This window comes from Cryptomeria japonica, chromosome 8, assembly GCF_030272615.1.
Source record: "Cryptomeria japonica chromosome 8, Sugi_1.0, whole genome shotgun sequence".
Taxonomy (NCBI): domain Eukaryota; kingdom Viridiplantae; phylum Streptophyta; class Pinopsida; order Cupressales; family Cupressaceae; genus Cryptomeria; species Cryptomeria japonica.
This window is the reverse complement of record NC_081412.1, coordinates 553,972,239-553,994,090: the sequence shown is the minus strand read 5'-3', so window position 1 is coordinate 553,994,090 and position 21,852 is coordinate 553,972,239. Positions and strand designations below refer to the sequence as shown.

General features: G+C 31.6%; 1 protein-coding gene and 1 long non-coding RNA gene across 2 annotated transcripts; both read right to left on the bottom strand.

Annotated features, from left to right (window-relative positions):
* Positions 1–9,525: 9,525 nt before the first annotated feature.
* Positions 9,526–11,267, bottom strand: LOC131067098 (probable serine/threonine-protein kinase At1g01540). Its single transcript, XM_058002034.2, has one exon. The coding sequence runs from the start codon at positions 10,768–10,770 to the stop codon at positions 9,688–9,690; it is 1,083 nt and encodes a 360-aa protein (XP_057858017.1). The 5' UTR covers positions 10,771–11,267; the 3' UTR covers positions 9,526–9,687.
* Positions 11,268–11,286: 19 nt separating this feature from the next.
* Positions 11,287–13,974, bottom strand: LOC131067100 (uncharacterized). Its single transcript, XR_009111772.1, has 4 exons — positions 13,917–13,974; positions 13,619–13,729; positions 12,960–13,118; positions 11,287–11,301 (listed from the first exon to the last, which is right to left on the bottom strand). It is a non-coding gene; the product is annotated as an uncharacterized LOC131067100 (long non-coding RNA).
* Between the last annotated feature and the right edge of the window lie 7,878 nt (positions 13,975–21,852).

The following is a 21,852-nucleotide window of genomic DNA, read 5'->3' as shown; positions in this document are numbered from 1 at the left end:
AATATTATTAATGGTCCTATGTGATGCTTTTTATTACACTTACACCTTATGGAGTGATGATCACAAGTAGTATGGGGTGCTTTCCCATAATCAGAAAAGAACTTAAAAAAATATGGGATTCATGGTGTAGTATTGGATATACTAATATTCAATTTTAGTTTTAGGACACACTTATAAAGGGTAAGTGTTAGTGAACTGGTTAATGGGATGTGTATGTAGTACCATCACATACCATTCCTATTAATATTTTGTTGGTATATATGTGTAAGTCAATAAATACTTAAATATGTAAAAATAGCCTTAGGTATTGTGCATGTTATTCTTGTACCCTTAACAATAAATATAGCAAGTAGCATTGGATGCTTACTTGTCATCATATGTGGTGGTAGATTGCAAGAAAGGATGGAACCTATAATGTAGTATGAGATGTAATAACTTTTTTTCTTCTTTATGAGATGTATTTACAAGTTTATGAGTTAGTAAAGTAGGAGAATAAAAAGATACTTGTATTAAATTTACAACTAATTCCTTTTCCTAGCTAGTTTCATATAGTTGTGAGATTGTTAATTTATTCTAATTCTATATAGGGGTTTTGTATGCTTAAGCTAGTCACACTATGTATATGTGGTATATGCACCAACTATCACATCAAGTAAAAGTGACTTAAATGTACCTTATTCACACTATGTATATGTGGCATATGCCTACGCTAGTCATCATGTATAATTGTGAGGTTGATATGCACTAGTCACCCTATGCGTATAGGATGTATATTATAGATAATGCTTAGGTTTAACTAGGAGATCCATTTGAGATAGTCACCTATGTGTGTAGGACATAAGGGACAACTAGCCATGTGGTGTATAGTTCAGCTATGCTTGAGCTAATCATTGTGAAGATATAATCTTTATGTGACATTGTGTGTGTTTGTAAACTAATGTTGGCATGAAACAAATAATTTGTTGGAGTGCTTTTCTATCACTCTATCTTAATTGGATCAAACTGAAAATACAAGCTCAATGAATAATTGAAGTTTAAAGATGAGGTTAGAGAGCTCATCCTTACTGTGAATATGTAATTTGTATAGAATAAGACTATGAACTATGCATTCCCTAATTTTTAAAAGTGATATGTAGGATGGGTCTAGGGATGACCTTGGCACTAGGAGCTTACCACTTAGTGGTATAGAATTGCTGCCAAAATTGTGGTTGACAAAGCTATGAATTTGGGACTTATATTTTAGTTAAAAGATGCTTGATAGATTAGATTATAACTAATTTAAAAATATATATATATAATAATCAAAAAACAATTACTACAGAATGGAGATGTAATATTTTCATAAAAATAATAAAATGTTGGCTACGGCCTTTTATCGATCAAAAAAAAAAACAATTACTACAATTCAAATTTATAATAATTTATTACATACTCTCTAAATTAGAGTTGTACACTTTAGTGGCTAAGATTGGCCAATTGGCTATTTTTTGAAATTTGGGAATCAAGATTTGGCTAATAAGTTCAGCTATTGAGGTGAGAATCGCCACATTTTTACAAATTTATATTCATACATAATTGGATCATATTTGCCAAAATTTTATAATGTATTATAGAAATCTAAATTAATTCACCAAAAATATAGCATAATTATTAGTTACTTTAGGGTTATATCAACAATATTTAGTTGCCACCATTGATAAATTGTACCTACAAGTTGTAATGGCCTCAATCAAAATCAATCATCTAAAAGAAAATTTTGGCCCCACGAGTATTACAAATTGTTGGTACATTTTAAACTCATTCATGATTTCCACCTTCAGGCCTTTACTTTTCTATTAAAAAATTATTTTTTTAAATGAAAAGATTTGAAATGGTAATTAATGCATACTCTTATTATTTTCCAAGTTTGGCCAATATTTTCTACCAAAAAAATTGATATAATTTTTTTTGCCAAATTAAATATTTGCCAAGATTTTATACAATTTTTCTGAGAGAGGTTTCTTAAAGTTATCAGTCTTTTGTTTTGTAAAGATATGAGCTTTTTTATTTTTAATAATATATATAAGCATGTGTTGAACAAGTATACTTTTACAGTTATTATAATTTGATACATAGTTGAAAGTACCATATCACGCACAAAATAGACATTCACTAGCTTCTGCATTTAGGATTTATTAATGATGTTGAAGGATCATTCACTTGATTAGCTTCTAAATGTAGGATTTATTAATGATGTTGAATGGAATAAACTACCAATACAGTGGACAAACAATTCAAAAGAATATGCACATGCATGCCTACTACAAATATACTCATTTCTTTTTGTCTGCTCTCAAGTTGAAAAATCAATGGAAGTGATTGTTTTATTCTTAATGTTTGAAGTTTTTGGACTATTGTGTGTGTTTTATTAGCATCAATGTTTCAGATCACACTCCATGATCCATCATCTAAATGAGAGAGAGAAAATGAAAGAAAAAACATAACAGATGATGGATCAGGGAGTGTGATCTGAAACATTGATGCTAACAAAATACACATAGTGAAATCCAAAAACTTCAAGCATTATACATCATAGCCTGTGAAAATTTGATAACTTTGATGTTTTATTCTTTTTGTTTTACCAACAAATGTGGAATTCTCATTGAAATAATTTTACTAGAGTAGTTGCAACAATCAAATCACCAAGCTTGAATGTGAAAAGATCACTATTTGCCAACGATTAGATCACCAAGATAGAATGTGATAGAGAGTTCTGTTTTCCATTAGTGTTTGATCCTCCACATTGTAGCAACATGTGCACCATTATAGTCAAATTTTGAAAAAAAATAAAACATAACAGAGGTAACTACAAACCTTTTATAGGGTTATTTCCTATTTAATGTAGGTTATTTTACCTCCCTACAGAGACTTGATATTTCTTGTTCTTGTTTCTCTTACAGCTCTTTTTACTAGGGTTCGAATTGAAATTTTGAGCATTGCTTGGTTTGTTTCTCATTTTGGTTTTTTCGCTTCAAAACTTGCAAAAGGTTAGTTCTAAACCCATCTTCATTATGAGCCATAGTTTAGATTCATCTTTTCTATTGCTAAAAATAAACCCTAAAGATGAATTTATTCATTCTTATTTTTCTTTTTTATTTATTATCTTTTATTTTAGGATGGCAATGACTATTAGCAATCAATTCCTTTTACTAGCAGTGTTGGAGAAATGTTGCATTTCATGTAGATGTTGCTTCCTAGGGTATATTCAAATTGGACTGCTCTTTACAATCTTATTTCTGAATTATAATTTTTGGTTATTCATAATTACCTTTTCAAACCTCCCTTTTACATTTGTTTTTGCTATATTTTGCTCTGTCATTTTTAATTTTTTTAAATTTATGCAAATTGTTTTGCAAAAACCTTCCTTTCTCCATACTTTTTTTTTTGCCTAAATTGTTGTTGCTTACTTCTATTTAGATATTTACTTGCCCTTATGCATTTTCATTTGCTCTCTTTAATGCAGGGAAGAAGTTGTTTCCCAAGCACAATGGATCCATTACACAACAGTGGTTAGAACGAAAGTCATGAATGCTACATTTATTAGAGACAATATTTATTTGAACTCAACTTGAATAGGAACTACAATTTGAACATAATAATATTCATAACTGCAATCATGAAATAGTTCAATTTATAGAACATATTAAAAAAAATCTTGTATGTGATTTAAGATTTTCTTATATACTCAAGCTAACATGAATTGATTTCTCAAATGCTTTTGTTAAATGTAATTGCACAGCTATTTTATTCTGAGCTATTATGTTTTCTCACTACAAGTTGCAGGAAAATGCTTGTGAGATAAAAAAAACCATGTTCTTTCTATAGCTCTTTATTCTTAATGACGCAATTTCTGTTAATAGAAAGTTTTTTCCAATTTGTATGTTTTCAATTCTCCCATTTCATTTCCTCGTAAAAATTAAAAACCTATCGACATCCATTACATGAAAAAGACGTACGTTGATCAAATGTCTTCCTTCCATTATTGCATACCCCTCTCTACCCCTCAGTTCTTGAAACGTGTCCTAAAAGTCGTTTCAAGCATCAAAATGATAGGCCCTTTTGATCTTGTGCTTGTTGATTCTTGGCCCTTATGAAATGACGCAACAACGTACACTCAGAGCATCCATAACTTTTTTCCTGATTCTAGTGGCACATGAATAGTGGTATATGAATAATATTTTCATCCATTAGTACAACTCATCATTTGACTATCATAATTACTATATCTGGAACAGGCTTACTGTCTGACAGATTCAAATAAATCGTCATTACACATTATCTTCAAACAAATTTAGATAGTTAAATTTAGATAATACTCGAAGATGGCTATTATGTTGATACAAGTCGATTTTAATTTTGCGGAATCGATATCCAGTGAGAAAATCTTGAAGTTCTGAGGAAAATATGAAAGTCCTCTTCTAAATTTTTTTTCCTAAATTTTTAATAGAAGATCAGGGGAAGGCTACTGTTTTGAACCAATTAAAACAATTCGTTGTTGCAGATTATATCTAAACTATTTTAAAAAATTAATTTTAAGGCGATTTATTTTTCCAGGGCCCATCACATCCACTCAGGGGATACATGTGCCTGCTCCTACGAAGGGTAAAGGAATTGTTTTTCTTTCTCTTTTAAAAAAAAATTACCGTAGAATAACGATATTTACAAAACATTTTTTTAAATAGTAGATCTGGAACAGGCTCACCGCCTGACGGATTCAAACAAATCATCTTGCACATTGTATTCAAACAAATTTAGATGATTCATTTTAAATAATATCTGAAGATGGCAATTATTTTGACACATTGCAATACAGTTTTATTTTTGGAGAAGTGACATCCATAGAAAAAATCTTAATTTCTGAGCATCCTACCAAGAGGAGAATCTTAAAATTTTGAAGAAAATATAGAAGTACTGTTTTGGTTTTTTGTCCTACAATATTTCTCTTAAGATGGTAGGCCAGACATATACCAAAAAAAAATTAACTAATAATAAATTTAACTATTTATATGACACTTGAAGTTCGCTGTAACTTTAAATTATTGCACAACTTTATTTTTACAGGCGAAGGGCCCATCAATACGAATTCTCGGCCTCCTTATAACGATGGTAAAATTCTTAAGTAATAAAGAAAACCTTAAAAAATATGTTTCTCATGTTTTTTCCTTATGGACTACTGATATTTACTTTCTTTATTTATCATTATAGCTCGGGATCTGGCTCACGTGCCTGGCCAAGACACCATTGTTCTCTAAAATAAATCTCGAGATAAAATTGATATTATTGTAGCTGGTAAGTGATCAGAACTTCCCAGATTTAAAAAGAAAATATAAACTGCTGTTACTACTAGTCTGGATTATTGTGCCGAAGCCTGAAGCAAGAATTTGTAATTTGAGCTATATAAGTATTTGGTAATGATGTTATTTTACTATTTTTAATTTTTCTTTGTTGCAGCTTTTGCCATTGTTATAGTTATACTATTAGCAATCATCTTCTTGTGCTACAAGATGATTTACAAACCTGAGCCCAAAAAGGAAGGAACAACTACATCTTTACCTTCATCGGCTGTAAATATAGAGTGGAAATCTACTGTTCAACAAGAGCAGGTTCGTAAAGGTTTATCCTCAAACGTTCAGATGGTGTCTATTATAGCAGATGCAAAAAGAGGAAGAATGGTAGAGATGCAAAAAGGCCTCTCCTCCAACCAGGAATACATTGTATTAAAAGCTATTGCCGTGAGTCTCGTCCAATTGGGGAAGGAAGCTTTGCGCGTGTTTATAGGATGATCTTCCAAGGTGAAGTTTTGGCTATAAAGGAAATACAACATAGGTCCCCGCACAGCAAAAGATGGGTGGAGAATGAAGTTGATCTTCTGCTGTGAAAGGAACACATAAACATAAACAACCTGTATGCTTGGTGTATAGAAGCAGACATATCCTACTTGGCCTATATGTACATAGATGGATGTTCCCTGGATAACTACTTGAGACGAAATTGTGCAGGATTTAACTACAGTTGGGTACAGAGCTTTGGCACTCAAGCCGCAGAATATTATGGTGGATGGTAATGATAATGAGGCAATGATTGTTGATTTTCGGCTTTCCAAGCATGTAGATTGGGAAGGCACACATAGGTCAACTGCTATGGTAGAGGCTATTGGGCTCCAGAGTATTGCTGGAATAACGAAATCTCTTATAAAAAATGATGTTTATAGCTTTGGAATTGTGGTGTTAGAGATGATAACAGGGCAGAGGCATCATAAAACAAATAAAATGATATATATAAAGAGATCAAAAATATCAAAATTTATTAATATAGATATAGATATAGATATACATATACATATACATATACATATACATATATATTATACATATAAATATACATGTTTTCTTGTCTCTTTTCTTATAGTTTTATTTTATTTTTAGGTAGTTTTATATTTTATGAGATGAATTGAACTAGATTGAACAAAAAAACTCTAGACATTGACAACCGATAAACAACATCTAACAATTTTTTAATGAAATTTCAAGAGGATATTCTAAGTGATATTCTGATCCTAAAACTAGTTATAATATTATAATTAGACACATTCACGATTAGTAGTCCCATATTCGGACACTTGCAAACTCAAATTTTAGCCACAATTTTCTCTCTAATTCCCATTTCCAAATTTGTGGTGGATGTCTACAAATCTAATGATCTATAGCTTTCTATTTATGTCATTTTCTCTCAATTTTGCATCATTATGCCTTGATCTCATATAATTTCTAATATGAAATTCAATTCAACAAAAAGGAGATTTTAAAGAATTCCCAACTCCTTTTCAATAGGTCTAGAGTAGGGCCTATTAAAATCAAATATCTTTAATGTATTGATATGGTAAATGTGTTTGATTCCTAGTTTACATAATTAGGCTATTGAATGTGATTTACACCACCCTCTATAAGTGTTATCAAGGATATCTTAAGTTGATAACAAGGATATCTTAAGAATCTATCAACTTTTGTTAGGATCATGGAGGTGAAATATTCCAAGGGCTATCCATGATATTATGCAAACATGCTTTAGTTTATTGTCAACAATACCATGTAGATGGTAGATATGAAGGGGTTACAATTATCATAGGGTTTGGATGGTTAGCATGTTAGTATCATAGAGGTAATAGATGCCAAGAGATGCTCATGATATGATAGCGCTTGGCCAATTTTCATGATTACCATGTAGATGATAGATTATAGGAGCTACCCCATACTAGGTTGAGCTAAATTTTGCAAATAGAATATAGACAATAGATGTCAAGATCCACCAACTTGAAACTATACCAAATTGTGGAAATATTATTAATGGCCCCATGTGATGTTTTTTATTACACTTACACCTTATGGAGTGATGATCACAAGTAGTATGGGGTGATTTCCCATCATCAGAATTGGATAATGGGATATGTATGTAATAGCATCACATACCATTCCTATTGATATTTTGTTGGTATATATGTGTAAGTTAGTAAATACATAAATATGTAAAAATAGCCTTAGGTATTGTGCATGTTATTCTTATACCCTTAACAATAAAGATAGCAAGTAGCATTGGATGCTTACTTGTCATCATATGTGGTGGTGGATTGTGAGAAAGGATGGAACCTATAATGTAGTATGAGACGTAATAACATTTTTTCTTCTTTATGGGATGTATTTACAAGTTAAAGAGTTAGTGAAGTAGGAGAATAAAAAGATACTTCTATTAAATTTAGAACTAATTCCTTTTCCTAGCTAGTTTCATATAGTTGTGAGATTGTTAATTTATTCTCATTGTATATAGGTGTTTTGGATGCTTAAGCTAGTCACACTATGTATATGTGGTATATGCACCAATTATCGCATCAAGTACAAGTGATTTAAATGTATCTTATTCACACTATGTATATGTGGCATATGCCTAAGCTAGTCGTCATGTATAGTTGTGAGGTTGATATGCACTAGTCACCCTATGTGTACATGATGTATATTATAGATAATGCTTAGGTTTACCTACTAGATCCTTTGGAGATAGTCACCTATGTGTGTAGGACAAAAGAGACAACTAGCCATGTGGTGTATAGTTGAGTTATGCTTGACCTAATCATTGTGAGGATATAATCTTTATGTGACATTGTGTGTGTTTGTAAACTAATGTTGGCATGAAACAAATAATTTGTTGGAATGTTTTTCTATCACTCTATCTTAATTGGATCAAATTGAAAATATAAGCTCAATGAATAATTGAAGTTTAAAGATGAGGTTAGAGATCTCATCCTTAATGTGAATATGTAATTTGTATAGCATAAGACTATGAACTATGCATTCCCTAATTTTTAAAAGTGATACATAGGAAACTACATTACAAACAAGCCATTGTATTTTAAGTATGGGTCTAGGGATGACCTTAGCACTAGGAGCTTACCACTTAGTGGTGCAGAATTGCTGCCAAAATTGTGATTGACAAAGCTATGAATTTGGGACTTATAATATAGTGAAAAGATGCTTGATTGATTAGATTAGAACAAATTTTTAAAAATATATATATAACAATCAAAAAACAATTACTACAATTTCAAATTTAAAATAATTTATTACATACTCTAAATTAGAGTTGTACACTTAATTATCATACTATCACTAATATGTGAATGTTTATCGAAAATCAATTCTACCTTCAATTAATTGAAGCATTTAAATTTGACTTACACTCTTGAAAGAAGAAAATCATTACAATTTGATGAACACATATTTGCAAAAGTTGATGAATTTAATGGAGGTTGCTGAAGCCTTCTTGGTTGAGTAGGAGTTCCATATTTGCCTCTAGTTTGTGCCGTTCATAGCTTGTTGCATGTTCGCTCTTTTTATTTTAGAACTCACACAATTTGAGGGGAATGTCATGAGTAAGTTGAGCATAAAATGCTTTTAAAAGAGCTAGTTGTGCAACAAATCGGAAAGAAAAGCCCCTGAATCTAAGTCTATAAAATTAAATGTTGGTACGTTACCAAAAAAAAAATTGCTTGATCCTATTGACTAAAAGCTACAACGTTGCTTCCAATTGATTTGTATTAAGGTGTCATTGAATATTGATTTGGTTCACCGACAAGTGTATGTATAATTCAAGAAGGAATTTGATCGTCCTTTGAGTCTGGAATAAATATTTATACTCGGTTGTTTACCATTTGTTGAGGTTAGACAATAACTGTTGAAAGTAATCCACCAGAGGCAATTTAGAAGCATATACGCTCATTCGTGACTCTGCTCTCCACCCCTGTTTTCTTTTGTACAATTTAAATTTAAAATCTAGCTAAACTTTAGTTTAGCTGGAAGTAAAACTAATAAACTTAAAATAATGGAGTAGTTTATTTGAAACAAATTTAGTTTTGGACATCAGAGTTTACATGGAAGAAGATGCTCTTCTATATTTTCACTATAATGATTATTAAACTTAATAAAAAATGTCCATGGGTTAAAACAAATGATAGAGCTTCTAACATTTGGCTCCAAATTTCGAGTCCATCGAAAGAATTTCACTGTTTAACATTTTCAATTCGAAACTCAAAATTATGCATAAAACCAAGATAGAATCAGGAAGCCAAAGTTAGCCACAAAACCTGCACATGTACTAGTTTCACATGGACGTTGCAAGTGAAATCTCTTCTTCTTTCTGTTCAATACCAAATTGAGGTGAGTTCTGGGCGCTGCTCATCATCGAACTGAGTTCTGTGAGCACAAGATTCATGTCAGGTCGCTCGACCTTATCCGGGTGAGCACATCTGAGAGCAATGTTTGCAACAGACAATGCTTCTTCTAAAGCAAAGATGTCCCACCCATCCTGTTTAAGTTTAGCATCTACAGCTTGTTCAAAACGATTGTTCTCGATCATGTGCCTTACATATCCTGGAATATGAAATTGACGGGAACCTCGTGCTTGATCAACATGCCTCTGCCCTGTTATCACCTCTAACACAACAATTCCAAAGCTATAAACATCATGCTTATAAGAGAGCTTGTTATTCCAGCAATACTCTGGAGCCCAGTAGCCTTTTGTACCTATTATTTTATCAGTTGACCGATGCGTGCCCTCCCAATCTACATGCCTAGAAAACCCGAAATCAACAAGCTTTGCCTCATTCTCATTAGCATCCACCATAATATTCTGAGGTTTGATATCAACATGAATGATTTTATTCAAGTGTAAGAATTGAATTCCCTTTGCTATACCCATGATCATTCTGAAGCTCTGCTTCCAGCTGTAGGAAAACCCTATACAATTTCCTCTCAAATAGTCATCTAGAGAACATCCATCTATATATATATAGGCCAAGTAAGATATATTTGCTTCAATACACCAAGCATACAGCTTGTTTATGTTAATGTGGTCCTTTCCATGCAGAAGTTCAACTTCATTCTTTACCCATGTTTTGGTGTCAGGAGATCTGTGTTCTATTTCCTTTATAGCCAAATCGTTACCTTGGATGCCGCCCCTATAAACTCGTGCAAAGCTTCCTTCCCCAATTTGGTGAGACTCATGGCAAAAGCTTTTGATATAAACTATCTGATTTAGTGCGAGGTTTGTATAAATTAGTGTAGGCACCAGTGCCTGGTTGGAGGAGAGACCTGCATCAATCTCTACAATAATCCCTCTCTCTGCAATCCCAATTGTTTGAATTGGGTTAGGAGTGGTTATTGCTCTAATAGGCACCATTCCCATGTCGGAGGATTCTTCCGAATGAAGCTGCTGTTGTTGAGCATCGGCTGTCCTCTCTACATTTACAGCTGATGAAGGTAAAGGGGAAGTTATCCCCTCTTGTCTTGCCTCGGTTTTGTAGTTGATCTTGTACAGGATGAAGATTACAGCCTATAGCACAATCGCAACAACTACAACAGAGGAAAATGAAAATAATGAAATAATGCTAATCCAAAATGCTTCTACAGCTCGTATGGCAGTCATTTGCTTCAGTGACATCAATAAATACTAGTAACAGTAATTTTAATTTAGAAAAGTAAATTTTGAAAGTCAAGATTACTTACCAACTACAATAGTTATTATTTTAGATGATTGTACAGAGTCATTGAAACTTTTGGTGATAGTGTCTGATTAAAAAAAGTATCTAAATGTCGTTAGTCAATATTTATACAGGAAAAAAAAGGAAAAAATATATTTTCTCAAGCACCCAAAGATTTTACCCTCGGGAGCAGGAGGTTGAAAATCCAGCTGGAAGTTTGACATCGGTCCTTTTAACTGTGAAAACAAACTTTTACAATGTTTTAAAAAATAATACGTATCTGCAAGTACTCTATAAAACTATTTATCTAAATTTGTCTTCTTGATCTGCAGTAACAAGAATCATTTTTCTTATGGCTTCACACTGTCATCTGATCATTTTTCTGTTTCAGAAATGCTCATTTAACTATCATCATGAATAAACATGGTTAAAAACTTTGATGAATTTACTTTAAACTTTTTCAGACTAGTAAAATATCTATAAAACAATAATATAAATTCAGGGACTTTGAAAAAAAAAAATTCTACAGTATTCAAAACAATGTTTTCATATTCTATTGTAAGTAAATCCTCTTCCTTGAAGTAAGATGATGTAAGTAAATCTTTTTTGCAAATATTTTTATCTTACTTTGAATTTAAAATCTAATTAGATATTTTTTATAGAGCAATTAAAATTGACTTGCATTCATATTTAATTTAACTAAAAGGGTGGTAAAAATTTATTCCACACAAAGAGAATTACAAAGCAAGAAGGGCCAGCAGCCCAGCAAAGAACAAAACATTAAACAACCCTATCTTTATTAACTAACTTCTCCAACATGTGAGACAATTCCAAAAATAATTGTGCAATAGTGCACTACTCTATTTCACTCCCTAGGAATGTGAGTAAAAGTAATAGATTCCAAAGACCTACACAACCTTAAAATTTGTTTAATAAGCAAGGCATCATCGAACCACTCAATCACGGCCTATTTAGCTGTGTCGCCACCAATTGTGAATCAGCTTCACAAATAATCATTTTCCATTCAAGAACAGGATTCCCCCTAGAAGTACCATCAGTATTTATCTTCAAAACTAATTGAAGAATAGGGTGCCATCAACCCATCTAATTATTTTTCCTCAAAGGTTGTCTGCACCTATTCCTCTTTATAATTTTTTGTGCCATGTTCTTTGATTTTGTTCAAATTTTCTTCTATTGAACCTGATAAGATTCTTATTTGTTGAATCACTTAGTCATGTCCTTTCTTGAACCAACCTAGAAGCTCTCATTTCCATGGGTACTCTGGCACTAAACTACAAATTAAGTTTTTGAATAATAATGTCTCATTCAGATGTGACTTGTTTCTCCATCTTTATATTGTGATTCTAACCCTTCCTAATATTAATGAAAATTTCACCATTAAAAAACTATTTTCTTGTTTTTAGAACCAATATTGATGATATAGATTGTATATAAAAATGATATATTAAAAAGATCTATTAATATATACACTCTTTTACTAATTTGAAAAACATTCAAATGAATTCTTATAAAAATTGACTTTAGGGACATTTATATGTTGATTCCAACCCTTGTTACTATTAATGAAAATTCCACGATTAAAAAACTATTTCCTTGTTTTGAGAACCCTTCCTATACTAATACTTTTATTCCATATGTTTAAAGAAATTAATCTTTAACAGTTGGGTAAATCGCAGTCATCCAATTATATAAAGTTATACGTAAAAGCTCAATAGAAATTCCTAAGCAAATCATAAAAGTTTCAGCCACTGATCATTAGATAAACAAAGAAAAACTAAATTATAAATCTTTTAAACACACAAAGAAAATATGTCCAAAACAAAAACAGTGAGAAATCCGATATTGTATAAGGATTGAAGATAAGTTTTCACACCTTGAAATATCAGATCTGACAATATTTGAAGTGAAGCCCTTTCTGCTTGAAATCCAAAAGTACGTACGTAGACAGCTTCTTAACATTCAAATAGCCAGGGAACAAACCCTTTTGAATGATCCGGAAAGATACTGAAAAGCTTACTTTCAAACAGCTCAACTGCAACTACAGAAACACCTATATCTTCAGAATATTATTTCAATTAATACTCATATATATTATCTATTACTCCAAACTGTATATTATACACCATTTTCTTATTGAGCTTTGAAACCAATTCCTTTTCTCTTAAAGATATAATTAGTGGAATTCAGAGGCTAGAAAGCTAGAGACCATGCTTTAGTTTCTTCAAATTAAGTACATAAATTTTGAAAGGTAAACCCCAATCACCCAAACCATATATATTTATACATAGTAATGAAATGGTAAAAGTTTCAGCCATTAGATAAACAAAGAAAAACTTAAATATAAATCTTCACTTAAAAACTTTGTAGAAAACATGAAATGGTAAAAGTTTCAGCCATTAGATAAACAAAGAAAAACTTAAATATAAATCTTCACTTAAAAACTTTGTAGAAAACATAAAAACTTTGTAGAAAACAAAACAAAAAAGAAAAAGAGAGAAATTCGATGTTGTAAGATAGTCTAAATTTTCACACCTTAAAATATCAGATCTGAAAATCTTTGAAGTGGGTAACCCTCTGTTCTTGAAGTCGAAAGGAAGCTTCTTCAGATTGCATAAGACACCGCAACAAACCCTTCTGAAGGATCTACAAACATAATGAAATCTTATTTTTATACTGCTCAACTGCAATGATAAACTAACCTATATAACCTTCACAATAAGCGAATCATTTTCTGAATTTCGTGGCTGTTTCTCAAGGGCAGTCCAAGCCAAATAAGGAGACTAGTGTAGAATAGGCCAAAACATTCAACTTTTGAAGAAACCGCGTTCACAATATAATAGTCTTTCTCTGAACAAACCGCGTTCTGTACCACAAATGGAGCTTTCTTCTCAACATATTGCTTGGAGTCGGACTTGTAGATGGGACGAAGATGATAAATTATTTAACTCAAACAAGAGGCTTCCAACAATATTGAACTGTGACAGGTAGATGGGGCGAAGATAATAAATTATATAACTCAAAGAAGAGGCTTTCAACAACACTGCCGACAGCTCATTATAAGGTCTTCAACCACATTATTTACAACTTCCTTAGAATTGATTTGATGTTTTTTTTTGATAAAATTGCGGATCTTTTAAACTTGCTGAATCGACGGATCCTAAAAGATGAAGTGCATAAGAAAGCATAGTTCAATCTTTTGAAAGCATTTCCATACCTTGATTTGAAGATGAACAAACTATTGGGTGGGCAGCTTTTAAACATTGAAAATGGTCTAAATGAGATTCAAAAGCAGATATCTCCACAACATCAATAGAACCTAAATAATGGAGAGGGTTGCATGGGACAAAAAAATTACATCGTTGGGAAAATGCGTTGAACTTTCCTTCCTTTATAGCTACAAACATATAATGCCAGTTCAAAATTAAATATGCGTACTAGGCAATTTATTCATACAAATATATAAAGCCAATCCAAAATTAAAGATGCATATTAAGCAGTTTATTTTGTGTTATAATATTTGTTTTGATTATTTTAATGGCACAATTTTATAATTATATTAATTTGTATTTTGTTTTGGGTTTATTTTTAATGTAATATTTCAATTTGATTACATAGTAGTACATGATACATTTTTTAATTATGTTTGATTTTTTTCTTGAGATGTTCTTCTATAGTTGTTTACTTTTGTTTTCACTCATTTTCATACATTTAATTTCATCCTTGTCCTACTTGTACTTATCAGCATACATTTGTCCCCTTAATAATACACATCTTCTGCACTTAATCATTGCCTTAGGATTCTAGACTCCTTAAGCTGGGTCATCTCACTGATAAATTGCATGAAAGTTGTTTATAATACATTTTGTGTCATTAATAATATGCATTAAATGCTTGTCTCATTAATTATAAATTGTGTTCCAAAGCACTAAAGGAATAAAAATTTCAATCAAAGTTAAAAGTATTCATCAAAACTTGTAAGTGTATTATAATGTTTAATTGTTGAATAATACATATAGTGTGAATACTTTTGTGAGTTGATTTTTTTTAAAAGGGTTTTCCTAGGGTATATCTTGTTTTAAACATTGAGGGTATCATGCATGTATTTCTTAATAATCAAACTTATAATTAACTTGCTCAATATCCTCGACCTTTAATAAAATTAATCATCAATCTTTCAATACAACATCAAAATTTATCTCAAAAATAAACTTATCCACACTTCACCATAAAATACAAATTTGTTTTTTAAAAATCACCTACATTTAAGAGCAATTCATCACGTTGGCCCCTAATAGAAAATTAAAATTATAAACAAAGATGGATTTTAATAATAGAAACCCACTTAAATTAGGATTTATTTATGTTTAGAAAACCCCTCACTATGGATTCCTCTATCATGGTAGTGGCATAGGAATTCCTCATGACTAAAGTGAATATTTGCTAGACCTTATAGACTTTTTTTTTTGATAAAATATAACAGTTGTGGATTGATTCCCACAAATTAATACCCATCTTTATATCTTTAAACACTCCAATTTTCTAAGATTCAAAGCCTTGCATAGTCCATGAAGAACTAGAAGAAAATGAATGGATAACAATGGATAGCCCTATTAAAGCCCTTGGTAATCCTAAAAAACTTAGTTGCTAAACCATTTTCTTTTATTAAAGTAAGTGGAGGAGGGTGCCAACCCATTACAGATCTAGCATTGACCATCAAAAAATAAAATTAGAACAAAACTAGTCACTAAGATAGGAAAACAAGACAACTAACCAAATAATATAACTAGAGCCAAATAGGTTAAATCTTATTTTAAAATACAACTTTGAGATTGCTAATCGACCATATTAACCTAAGAAGACTTATTAGTGGGAAGCGTCTTCTTACATTGGACAATTATCCAAGTAGATCCATTATTACAATCAGAACAACATTGATCCAAAGAGAAAGGTGGGTTAACATAAATAGGGGCAATACCATTACTAGCAGAAACAATATTATTAAGGGTAATAACATTACTAGTAAAAAAACATAAGAATCATTACTAGTAGAACCAGTAGAAAAATCATTGACAACATTAGTTGAAAAAATAGCATACCTAGCACCACAAATTTTATCATCAAAAACAACTCCTACTGGTAAATCAACAACAAGATGGATAGGAGTAAGAGATAGCTCCAGATCAATAGAAAAAATAGGAAAACCAAGAAGAGAAAGATAGGAGTGTGTGGATTTGAATCCTCTAAAACAACATCATCCTCAAAAACAACATTAGGAAAAATATTAAGGTTATCATGAACAATATTCTTCTACCAATTCAAGGAATATTGCTTGTGAGCATTCTAGGAGCACTTAGAAGCCAAATATTCTATAGAAAAATAGAATCTATAGTGAAAGAAAATCCCTCCATAGTCCACCAATTGACACCATGATCTATGACTAACTTATAGAATGACTTCTCCAAGTAGATCTATTGAAATATCCACTTCAACCAAAATGCAAGCAAAAGAACTATGACCAAAGGCTTTAGTCATAGGATCCACCTTCAAGAATCTTTCTAAAGAATTAGAAATATCCTCATATGCTTCATTGCACCAAAAATGAAAGGGAAAATAAGGTAACCTTACCCATACAAGTAGAATATCAATCAAATATTTCAAAGGGTTGACAAAAGAGATCTAGGGTCTCATTGAGAGGAGATGAAAATCCCATCTCCAAGACCCACCATTAAGCATAGCCTGTCGTTCATCCTCAAAATGAAAACACACCCAAAAAAAAACTCTAGCATTAGCATAAAACATTATTTTCTTGTCAAGTAAAGGACACCAAACCTCCTCAATACATTGATGCAAATCAAGAAGAGAAAGCCAAAAAGAAAAAAAAATGATAGATTTAACCTTCTTGGCAAAATATTCTTAATAGTCCAAGATTGCCTTCCCTAGAGGAATCACAAGAGTGGCAGTAGGATAGGGTATAGAATTAACAAAACCCTTCATATTCCCAAAGGTAGCAATCTTAGTACTTGAAGTAATAGCCAATATTTTCCTAAGAAGATTTGCATGAGAAGCACACTTACTAGTACTAGAGAACTTAGGGGAGAAGCAACACCCAAATTTTGATGAGAGGCGAAGGGACTCAAAGCCAAATCAATGGCCAGCCTTAAACAACACACACCTAGCTTTGATTGCTCAGGTGGTTGTGGTCCTATTCTTTCCCTCTTATCGAACTTCCGTCTGTTTCCATTCAAAAATTATCGCTATTAACATTCAAATTCGATTAACAATGTCCTCGCTTGTTTGATTGCTTTGGACAAAGCAAATGGCAGATGTCAGACGTCTACCTAGCAGCCATCATTTAATGCTTCACAACTGTCATTTTTATATTCAACATGTGCTATTGATGATTTTTTCCACTTCCCCTCTTTCGATATTACCTACAAGTAAAAATAATTTTCCATGTTGTGTGGCTTTTTTCCAATCTGGATGGGCTAAAACTATTTTTTAATCTTCACCACTCAGTCATAGAATGCAGTAATAAATATTGGTATAATATAATCACCATGGAGGTATCTTGCGCCAAAATTGTCCACGTAAACACAACAAATACGTTAATTAAGACTGTAATAGTGTTCTCTTTCAAAAGTCTCCTTCAAAAAGATATTATGTTTCAATTAGCTTTGATATTTGGTAAATATAATTTTAATCACAATAGTCAGAATAAAATCAAGATTTTGTCAAATTTGTTTTAATTTTAAACAAGTTTTAATTTTTTATGTTTGGTTATTTTTATTTATATTCATATGTATAATTAATCATGATAATATTATTTAGATTTCATGTAGATGTACATGAAAAAACTGATAATGATGACATAAATCTAATTATTTAGATAACATTATAAGGCAAACATTTAATATCACATTTAACATAATAGATATAAACAATTATATAAAAATATTGAGCATACTTATATAAAATAATTTTTTTCTATAATTGTATTTCTAATCTACTTTTTTCTTAAATATGCTTACTCAATATTTACATAAAAAGAAATTCATTAGAAAACTAGATAAAGAGATAAAAAATACATCAAACCAAAAACACATAATCTATAAGAAAAACATGGCATGCCTATAATTGTTGCATACAATGATCTACAAAACCTTATCATAAGTATTACTAATACAAAAAAGTCTAATAGAGGACTAATTACATTAAAACCAATATAATAATTTCTTTGTCAAACATGTTGTTAAAGGATTATATATTCATGTTTTAATACATGCCTACATTTAATCTCAAAAAAAATATGACACATTGTTGTATTGTGACATAGAAAAAGGTAAAAAATTAAGAGCTTTATTGTTGGATAATTTTAAAGATATAATATTTTGAATTAAATTTTGATGTTTAGAAGAGAAAAAAATGTAAAAAAGATGAACAACAACAATGTGTTATATGTCCTCCAAACCATTAAATTAGGTTATAACTTGGGTGTTAAAATGTTATGGTTGGAAGGTGACTTTATTAATTTCCTCCTTGGTAAACACCAACTCTTGTGGACGATTAAAAACATCATTGATTCTACCAAGGAGTTGCTTGAGGGGTTTGACAAGTGCAACATCTCCCATGAGTAAAGAGAGGCCAATAGGTGTGCTGACTGGGCTGCCAATGAGGTAGTATGGAGTGAGAAAATCAAGATCTAGAATAGTGAGGGGGAGCTCCCTCGTGTGGCACATGACATCTTAACTTATGAAAGATTGCATGGTAAGAAAGGCCAGATTTGAAATCATTTACCGAGATGATAGAGGAGGTCATGGCAGCAGGAGTTGGTTTTGTATGCAATCAAGAAGGAGGTATAGTAATAATTGCATGATCAACTCACATGCTTTATGGTTGATTTTTCCCTATCAAGAGGAAACATTAAAAATTTCCATAGGCTTCTAGTGGTTTCTCACAAAAACTTCATAGCGAACAAAGGTATTTGTAGAAATTGATAGTTGACAGACATCAATAACAATATGGGTGGAAATCAGAAGAGAACGGAGGCTACCACTATTGACAAATGGAGGAACCATCCTCAGGTCTGGGCAGTACTTCAAGCTACCAAGATGATTGATTTCATGGAGAGAATGCAAGAGAAACAACTCGAAATTACAAGAATTTTCAAAAAGGGTTGGAATAAAGGCACATTGACCATTGGTAATAGGAAGGTCAAGGTGACTAAAACTATGATCGATGAGGATATGGGTCTTTTGATGGACGACATCTAATTTTATAGGGATAGGAAAATTTTAGATGCAACTGTGAAGAAATTTCCTAAGGACAATGAGGAGAAAGCCAGATTGGTGAAGGGCAACCATACTTACTACTCGCCAAAGGTAATTGAGTTATTTTGGTGAAGGGTTTTGCTTGCTATTATGGAATTTACCACTTTAGATGGTATATTTACTAGGGTTTACAACTATCATTTTGTCATTCTTAACCATTTTTGGTATAAGGAGAAAATTTCCATTCCATACCATCTTTTTTGCACCCTAAATTTTGGGATTAAGGATGTAATTTCCAACCCCAATACCAATCCAGCTATGCATGAGGGTCTGATGGTGATTTTGTATAATCACATCAAGAATACTACCATCCTTTTGAACATTGCTAAGGTTTCTGAGTCGAAAGATGATTTCGATGACTCTGATTATGAGTATGGTAATGGCTATGATACGGAAGCTGAGGTGGAGGATGACCCCCAAATTGTTGGGTTGAGCAAGAGAGAAAGAAAAATAGGGCATGAGCTACAAAACAAAGGGTCGGCCAAAAGGAAGTAGAGGGTGGAGGATGATAATAGCTGGTATGAGTAGAAAAATGAGATGGCTGATGACATGGATACTAAAAGTGATGAGTTCCAAATCCTCTCAAGCTAGAAGTAGAAAAGGAAAACTCCTAAAATTGAGGATTTGGGAACTAAGAATTGGTTGCCTCTCATGACTGGTTCGAAGGATAAGGGTCTAGTACGGGAGGAGACAACCATGAGAGAAGCTCAAAGCTCTGATGTCAGGGAAGTGGGTCTTAAGGCTAATTTAGAACCTGCTGGTGACAAGGCCTAGGAAGGCCATCATCTGGATATTGATCTTTGCATCCAAAATGGCACGGAAAGCCTCAACAAAACATTCCTTTGGCTGCATAAGGAAATTACTGGCATAAAAACCAAGCAAGCCCAGGAAGCCAGAAAAATTGAGATCTTAGAAGCTATTGGGTCAGGAAAATTTAACTCCCTTGCTGAATGTCTCAGTGAGCTTACCAAATCTATTACTAATGCTTAGAGATTATTAATGCACATCTTCCAAACCTTGGAGAACAGAGTAGAGGCTACTGAAAGAAGACTTGAATAAGTTGAGAACATGCTCAAGAAGATTGGTGAGAAAATTAATAAGATCCTTAAGCACGCCTCTGCTAGTATGAAGGATTTTATCAGTAAGCTTGAGATTGAGCATGGGGATAAGGCCTCTGTGGGCATCATTGATGTGAAGGAAGATACCCCTGATGATAAGGAGATAGGGCTTGGTAGAAGAACTCATGTGAGCACCAGAAATATGCAAAGCCAAAGAAAGGAAATTGATGATATCAAGCAGGTAACTGATAATATGGAACAATTGAAGCTGGAAGCCACTAAGATGCTTCATAACTTAACCTAACTCAGGCTCTTTCTCTTTCGGTCCTACGTTTTGTTAGTTGTCTCTAGTTTGCTGGATTTTTGTTCAACAATTATCATTTTCTTGGTTGCTATCTTTTTTGTTTTTTTGCACTTTAATGTATATATTTTGATCTTTTGGTTGTAATGGGTTTCTGGGGCACATAAAGACCTTTTTTCCCTTATTCAAAAACAATGTGCTATATGAAAGATGCAATACTATTAGTGATAAATCATGGTATAATAGTGGATGTTTCAAAGAGTACACTTTCATCATTATTTTAGGTCATGTATCAAATCCAAGTTTTAATAATCACCAAATGGTTGATAAAATATGATATATTTTGGTTTTAAAGAATTATAATAATCTCTAGTACATAGAATCAAAAAGTGAAATTCTAAAAAAATGCATATTTTAAAGAAAAAATTATCAACAATAAAATCTATTGATTTAGTTTATTATATTAATACCATTTATGTAATTAATTTGCATCTTAAATGTTGTTTTTCTAAAAATATTTCATATATATTTTAAATTGAGCAAACTCTTTTCAGATTTAAAAATTAATTGATTTAATTGAAAAGCATCACACTATACTAATAAAACCACAAATTAATATAAATACTTTTTTAAATTTAGAAAATATATATTATATATAAATTTTGTTAAAAAAATCATTGAAAATAATTAGCATATAACATCACAAAAATTGATACTAATAAGATTACTCATTTTTTTCTAAAACAATAAAATGCATGTTTTCCTAATTATAAACAAAGATGGTAAATACTTAATATGAACAAATGAAATAATTTGATACAATAAAAACTATATTATAAGAAAAAAGAGTATCTATGTATATATGTTTTGGCATTCACATGGATTTTTAAAAGCTATTGTTGAATATTAGTGTCTTGACTCTTTGGTTCATATCTTTAAATAATTATTATGATGGTTTATAAGGTGTTGATATAAAATATAAAGCTTTTAATGGTTTGAATGTAACATGCCCATTGTTCTACCCATTCGATTTACGAAATGTTAACCCATAAATGAAAGAAATACATTGCAAAATACAAG

What these genes read in the sequence shown, in the direction of transcription:
- LOC131067098 (XM_058002034.2), bottom strand. Translation starts at nt 10,770, where the DNA reads ATGGGAATGGTGCCTATTAGAGCAATAACCACTCCTAACCCAATTCAA.